This window comes from Cenococcum geophilum (genome assembly GCF_001692895.1).
Source record: "Cenococcum geophilum 1.58 unplaced genomic scaffold K441scaffold_20, whole genome shotgun sequence".
Taxonomy (NCBI): Eukaryota; Fungi; Ascomycota; class Dothideomycetes; order Gloniales; family Gloniaceae; genus Cenococcum; species Cenococcum geophilum.
In genome coordinates, this window is record NW_027137578.1 from 672,071 (window position 1) to 680,170 (window position 8,100).

At 37.2% G+C, this 8,100-nt stretch overlaps 1 protein-coding gene across 1 annotated transcript; it reads right to left on the reverse strand.

The window, feature by feature from the left end:
- Positions 1–4,823: 4,823 nt before the first annotated feature.
- On the reverse strand, positions 4,824–5,069 carry K441DRAFT_559886 (uncharacterized protein; the record flags this gene model as incomplete). The annotated part of the gene is made up of 2 exons (XM_067643476.1): positions 4,824–4,976; positions 5,001–5,069. Coding segments are annotated over 2 exons (222 nt in total), but the record flags the coding sequence as incomplete, so codon positions are not given.
- Positions 5,070–8,100: the final 3,031 nt, after the last annotated feature.

Below are 8,100 nucleotides of genomic sequence, written 5' to 3' on the forward strand. Positions count from 1 at the left end.
TAAAAAAGAGATAATTATCTACCTGTCTTTTATTTATAAGGACCCCTTTAAAGTATAAAACGCCTAACTTAATTATAAAAGCCTAAATATAAAAATAATAGAGACCTTTTTAGCCTTTTAGACCCGCTTTCTATACCTAGCTAGCTAGGCTTAAATTCCCTAGAAAGATTTAATACTAGACCTATAGCAAGCCGTACTATTAGTTTTTACTACTATATAGATGCTAAAGGAACTTATAAACTAGCGCTTAGCTATTAACTAAGGCCTTTACTAAATTAAGGTATATACTAAACGGTATAAAGCTAAAAACCCTTTAAATTAGACTATAAGTAATATAAGAACAGCCCGCAGTGCTCTAGCACAATTAATAACCCCTATAGCACTACCTATATAGCCCACCACTAATTTAGCAGCTAGCTATATAGTTAGTCCTACTATAGGTCCGGTAAATGCTTAGCCTATATATAGTAACCCCTATATATAGGCCCTTAGTAATTAAAAAGCTTACTTCTCTTATAGCTAGAAAGGTTATTATATAAAGAATTACCTAATAAATATAAAAGCAGATAAAGTTTTATTAATCTAGGAGGATAGCATAAAGTTAGAAAAAAAGAAACCTTAAAGGAAAACTCCTCTTTAGGGTTAAAAGGAATTAATATATTAGATATTAATCTAGGTTAGCTAGTTAGTAAAAAAAGCTATACTATCCCTTATACTTTATTCCGTAATAAATACTAAGTTTTAACCTTTACTTTAGCTAACTTTAAAGTAAATACCTTTACCTTAATAGATATTTAGTATGCTATAAAGCTAGCTAACTTTCTAAATATATTTATTAAAGAACTGCCTAAACGAATTTCTATTTATAGGTATAATAGGCGGATAGGGCTACCTATTATAACTATCTTATAAATTTACCTCAGTGTTAATAGATAAAGATAATATAATATCCCCTTTCTTATTACGGACCTAGGTAGCTATAATATAATTTTAAGGCAAAAATAGCTAGCCTATTTAGGCTTATAGCTTAATATATAGAGTAGACGGCTTATCTAGCCTAAAACCCTACCTCTAACCCCTTCCTTTATAAAAGAAATTAGTATTATAATAAAAAACCTTATACGGTGTGAGGTAAAAATGTGGATAGGGAGTCTAATAATAGAACAATAGGTATACTATATAGACAGAAACAAATCCGTAAGGGAAAAGGAGGAGTCTATGTACGAGGTAGAAAGGGTTTTTCCTAGGCATATATAGAGCACATGCCTTACGGGCGAGTCACCCCTAAGTTGCCCTAGGGTCGCCCATACCTTGCGGCTATATAGCTATCTACTTAGGTTTCGCCTAATAATGCCCCCCCCTTTAAAAAGGGTTGTCCCCGATCCTTTATATACTTAAGCCTTAATAAAACCCTATAAAAAACCTTAGTAAGGAAAAAAAATTTAGAGGGGAAAGAGCGTCTTAATTTTGCGTATAGAGAGATGGGTAGTACATATGCGCGGCGCGAAGATATTAAGGAACTTTAACCGGTGGTTAAAGTTATCTAATTAGTCAGATTTGCCTTGCTAAGACTCCCCCGCATTTAACCAAACTAGTAGCGATTTTATATACCCAGTATAGAAAATCCTAATTAGTCCATTTAATAGATAGAGCCAATAAAGCTTAATACCGTCGCCTAAATTCGGTAGACCAGAAATATTCCAAAGCTTACTTATATAGGCAGGTCGCTAGTACCTCGCAGGTAGGTTATAGGTTATTCGTATACAGCCAGATTTATAGACGGTAAGGCTATATACTTATTAAATCCGCCGCTAACCCTACTTTGGCCTTACGCTATACCGGCGTAGCGCCGTATATACTTCGCGGGTAGGTTATAGGTTATTTACATACAGCTAGATTAGGACAGTAAGGCTATATACCTATTAGACCCGCCGCTAACCTATGTTTTAGCCTTATGCGTTATCTACGTAGTATATACATAGAATAGTGTAAGTTATTAATATAGGTTACCACCAGCGGGTCACTAATAGGTCGTAGACCCTAGTTAAATGGACCCCAGTTATAAACGGGCCTATTCTCTAATATATAAACAATCTGCTTAGCTAGTATAGAGTAACAGACTAGGTTTAGGAAGGGTGCTTTTTAAATTAAGCTTCGTTGCCGGTATACGCCGTAGCCTTACCTATAAGTTATAGCAATCGTTACTTGTTCTTTAATTCCTTTAAATATCCTTTATTCTGCTTTAATATAGGTTATATTTTAATAGCGGCGCTTACTTTTCGCCTACGCTTTGGCTATAAGGCTAGGGTGTCCCACTTACGGTACTTATCCAGCAGTTATTAACAATTCTTAAGTTCTATCTTATATTTCCATTCGTTATACTTATTTAGCCATCCTAGCCATTTAATAAGGTACTGCGGTTATCCAGTATAATCTTAGTAGGTAATGATTACTTCTACTTCCTAGCTGCCTTCCTTAAGCTCTTTTACTGCCGGGGGTTAAAACCTAGGGCGTAACCTATAAGGCTCTAGTAGGGAGATATAAAAGACTGGGTGGAGCTATACCATAGTAGGTAGAAGCTCTAGCTTATATACTTGCTGCCCTACACGCTTTAGGATTTAAAACGGTCCTATAAACTTATAGTTAAGCTTTTTATAGGGACATTTCGTGCAGATATTCTTAGAGGAGAGTAGGACTTGTTTACCGATGGCGAAGTGCTTGGCCAGGTGGTGACGATTATAGTATTTTACCTAAAGCTTTTAGGCGTGCATTATTGACGCCGCCGCTACCTTACGTATAAGGCGCAGGCGTTATAGGTACGTTTCTACAAGTTAGACATTCGTTAACTTAGACCCTTCCCTACCTTACTAGGCGTCTTAGACGCTGTTTAGGACTTCATCTAGGACATTTAATAGCTAGCTATAAGTAAGCTTAATAGGAGAAGGCTTTATTATAGTATGGACCTTAGAGTTATAGGCGAAGGCTGCTTCTTTAAGTAGGGAGGCCTAATTAGACTGTTCCTAGTTTGTAAATATATATAGGTATACCTTAAGCTCCTAGTTCTGACGCTCTATCTAACTATTTATCTGCGGGTAAAATACGGTGCTAAGTTTACGTTAAACGCGGAGATAGTAGTATATAATACTCTAGTACTCGCTTATAAATACACTACCCCTATTAAAGACGATATTATTTAGAGGTACTATTTACGCGAAGACTCTAAATAAGAGTTCTGCGAGTTACGTAGCATTAATTATCTTACGCACTAGATAGTAGCGTACTAGCTTTATAAAATGGTCTATAAGGATAAGAATAGAGTTATACTCTACGCTATTAGGAGTCTTAGACTCTAGGAGATCCATAATAAAGTTAAGTAAATAATACTGCTAGGCTCGGGTAGAGGCCTAGAGAGGCTATAGCTTACCATAGGGTTTATAGCGGCGCGATTTAGAGCGTTAGTAGGTATTATAATTATCTAGGTATTTACGGAGGTCCTAGGTAAGGCCGTTCTAAGCATACTTCTGCGCAATTACCTTAAAAGTACAGTTAAAACTATAGTGGCCGCCTATAGGATCGTTATAATTCCGCTTAAGGATCTCCTATTACAGTAGTATGCAATTTAGCACCTAGACCTTATTATTTTGCCTTAAAAGTCCTTAATTATTAAGGTTATAGTCCTTATTACTAGTAGGAACTTATTTCTAGGTTAACTAATCACATATAAAGCGTATAAAGGCGTCCCTTTTTTATACTCTATAAATAAAATTAACTAGTAACTTAGGGGGTTGTTCTATAAACGCCGTTTCGGCTAAAGCAGCTACTACTACTTCTTGCTATGGCATAAGACTCTGCGTAAAGTTGGTGCTAGTAAAGTAATATATAATACGTAGGTAACTCACTAGGTTATTATAGGGGACCGTAGCCTAGGCTAAGGGGTCTTCCCTAGGGTTAAGCGCCATTAGGTTAGTTAGAGTGGTCTTAAAGAGAATAGTAGGACGCTCTAGTCCGCTAGCGCCAAGTTCGCGAGGGTCGCTTATATACTGCACGTATACTACTCGCTGGTTTAATATAGTAGCACTAGGGCCGCCTATAAGGCCTATAACCCGCAACTTTTACTGTAATATAGGCAGCATAGCATTAAGGATTGTCCTCTTACTACTATCTTTAAAGCCTTTAGTATAATCCAGGCGCTAGGATAGTATATTAGCGGGATTTGCTTTACCTAGCTTATATTTAATTTTAAAATTAAACTTAGCTAGTTCCTTAGCGTACTAGGCCTAGCGAGTAGATAAGCTCTTAGTGGTTATAAAGTACCTAAGATTATTATAATTATAGAGTACGCGCGTTATATACGCGGTATATTTAAGGTAATAGCGCCATATCTTAAAGTATTGCACTATAGCAAGTAGTTCTTTATTATGCGTATTATACCATACTTCTAGGCTAGTAAGCTTCTAACTATAATAAGCGATCGGGTGCTAGTAGAGTTAATCTCCCTACCTTAAAGGCTGTAGAAGTATACCGCTATAGGTATAATTAAAAGCGTCAGTAATTACTATTAGGGGTAAATTAGGGTTAAAGTGGCGAAGTAGAGGAGCCTATATAAATGCAGCGCGTAGCTTATAAAACGCCTACTGCGCGTTATTAGGCTAGGACTAGGGTTAATACTATTTAGTAGGCCCTTTTAACTTACGCTTCTTCTTCTTCTCCCTATTTAACATTAGGTTATAATGTGCCTATGTAAGATATACGTATAGGGGGTATACGGTATCCAAGTAGTTCCAGATAAATCGCCTATAGAAGTTAGCGAAGCTAAGGAAGACCTAGATATCCCTATAGGACTTAGGCTTAAGCCATTCCTTAATAGCTTTTACGCGGTTAGGGTCTATTATAATACCCCTAGGGGTAATAATAAAGCCCAGGAACTTAACGTTCTTAGTATAAAAGATATATTTTAACAATTTAGCGTATAGGCCCTAAGCGCGGAGCTGTCGCAGTACCTGCTTAACATGCTTAACGTACTTATCCTTATTATTTAAGTAGATAAGAATATTATCTAGGTAGACTATATAGATAGTATCTACTAGGGTTCCTAGAGCTTTATAAATATAGCTTTAAAAAGTTGTAGGGGCGTTAGTAAGACTAAAGGGCATCACTAGGTACTTAAAGTAACCGTAGCGTGTCTTAAATATAGTCTTCCATTCGTCTCCCTTTTTAATGCGAATCCTATGGTACGTATTACAAAGATCTAGCTTTATAAATATCTTCGCATAGCTAAGCCTATTAAAGAGCTCGCTGACTAGCGGTAGGGGGTACTAATTTTTAATCGTAATCTTATTTAGGCGTCTGTAGTCAACGCATAGCCGCATTATACCGTCTGCTTTTGGCATAAAGAGGATAGGCGCTTTAATAGGCGACTTACTAGGCCTAATCCAGCCCTTTTTAAGAGCACTATTTAGGTACTCTTATAAGATCTGCAACTCTTTCTGTAAGAGGTTGTAGAGGGGCATTTATAGTAGCGTCTTACCTTCGTCTAAGTCGATTGCATAGTTATACTCAGAGTTTTACAGTAGCATACTTGCTAGCTCGTTAGAGAAGATATTAATTTCCTCCTTATATATATTTAGTAGGCTAGGGGCTATAGAGGTTAAAGCGACTATTATATAGTAGTGTGCTTCTAGAAGCTAGTAAAGAGAAGGGTACAGCTAACATATATTTCGCAGGTATGCTCGCACTAAGAGTATATATAGCTCTACTGTAGTATACTTAATAGTTTTGGGGTTTTGATTACCTCCCCCTTATATATAGGTAATCTGCGCTAACACCGGAGGGTCTCTATAGGTACTCGCTGCTAGTAACAGTAGGTCCTCTACTATATTTATAACCAGTATCTCTACGTCCAGAGGGTCTGCATAGGTACTCGCTGCTAGTAACAATAGGTCCTTTATTATATTTACAACCGGCGTAAAGAAGAAGTCTTCTAGCTATAGCGAATAGACTATTTCGCCAGCGTTAATATCTACTATAAAAGCGTTAAGGGTAACTATCTAGAGGCGTCTAGGGTCTAAAGTACCCTAGATAAACTATCTAAAATAGAAGCTAATTAATAGATCTACTTCTGCGAGCCAATCCTATCTAAAAACTATATTATAACTATTAAATAAGCCGCCCTAAAAGGTCTACGGGCCAATAGTGCGAGGGGTACCCTAGAAGTCGCTAGTGGTAACCGTTAGATTATAAGCATCCTAGATTGTTATCTAGTTACTATTAAGAAAACGTATAATAGGTTTACGTAAACGTAGTATATAGCATATAGGTAGGTTAAACCTACGGATAACATCTTAATTAATAAGGTTAATTTAGTACCTATTATTATATAAAGTATATAGGTGGACTTCGCCCTAGAGTATATCTATCGCAACGTATACCATAATACGTTTCTTTTCTCCCTCTATATTAGGCCCTAGTTGCAGTTAAGAGAGATACGCTACTAGGGCTTCGGGTTTTCCGAAAGCCGAGCTAACTTCTCTCTATTAGCCTACTTTTAGTGTTCCTTATAGTGGCTGCCTGCGGTCCTTTAACTTACGTATGTAGCACTAGCGTCTAGGGGGTCCCCTAAGCTATCTAGCTTTTAGGTAATCTCCCTAGGAGTTTACTTAGAAAAGTGTCGCCCTTTTTAGGTTTTATTCCCTAAGCCTAACTCTATAAAGCCTATGCTGCGACCGCGCTTTATACGCGATAATTTGCTACTGCTACTTACGCGATCTTTTATAAGCTTTGTGGTATTAAGCAATTGCTTTATACGGCAGATTTTGTTAAAGAGGTCTTTAGCGGTTCTTACCCGTTAGGCGAAGTTCTGGCGGAAGAGCTCTGCTTATAGGTAGGCTAGGAGATATAAGAACTAAAAGTCTACCTATTGTTTAGGATTAACAAAAGGGGTATATAAGAAGAGGTCCTCTAAGCTATATATATGGGCTAGGAAGACGTCGAACCTCTAGTTCTCCTTTATAACAGCCGTATAGTATATTATAGCGTTGTTAAAGTATCTTACTATAGGGTTCCTAATCTGGTCTTGGACTATAGTCTTAAATTCGTCCTATAGTAAAGGACCCTTGTCCTTAGTGCCTAACCGGCAATAGACTAGTTAGGTAATTGTCTTCTTTTTTACAAGACCTTTGATGGCCTAGCGCGTACGTTACTTATAGTCGTAGTTAGCGTTATTAACCTCAAATCGGTTCTTAACTGCGGCGATCCACCAGTTAAAATGCTGTTAAGTAGTACCGCTAATATTGGGTGGTAACTTCTTAACTAGGGTATTAAGATTTGATCGGCGTATACGTTCGCCGTGTAACTTATACTCTTTACTAAAGAGGTAATAGGAGGGCTTTATTAAATTAATAATGCTCCGTAAGTTAGCTATTTTCTTAGCCAGCTTATCTAGCTCCTTTATATCAGCGGTATTAGGTAGGACGCTAGTAACCTTACTAAGCTTCTATTAAGCCTAGGTATATAAGTTAAACTAGTCTTTAGCGTTTATAGATATCTAATCGTTTTAAGATTTAGAAAATGGCTTAGATGCTGCTGGTGTACTTCTAGCGGTTTCGTCTACACTAGATCTTAAGGCGTTCTATAGTCGCATTGCTAGCGTATTACCGTTAGGTATAGGCGTTAGTTTTCTTTTTGGAGGTATTATAGAAAAATTAAACCGGCTATCCTCCTAAGGGGATTGGGAAGGATTTAAATGTGAGGTAAGGATATAGATAGGGAGTCCAATAATAGAACAATAGGTATACCGTATAGACAGAGACAAATCCTTAAGGGAAAAGGAGGAGTCTGTGTGTAAGGTAGGAAGGGTTTTCCCTAGGTATATATAGAGCACGTGCCTTACGGGCGAGTTACCCCTGGGTTGCCCCAGGGTCGCCTATACCTTACGGCTATATAGCTATCTACTTAGGTTTTGCCTAATATACGGCCCTAGATTAATACTATTTACTAGGCTAATATTATACGTAGGGACTAGGCCTTTAAGAAAGATATATAGCTTAATTTGCAACGGATTTATATATTATATTACCCGCATTAAAGATTTAGGAAGCCAGT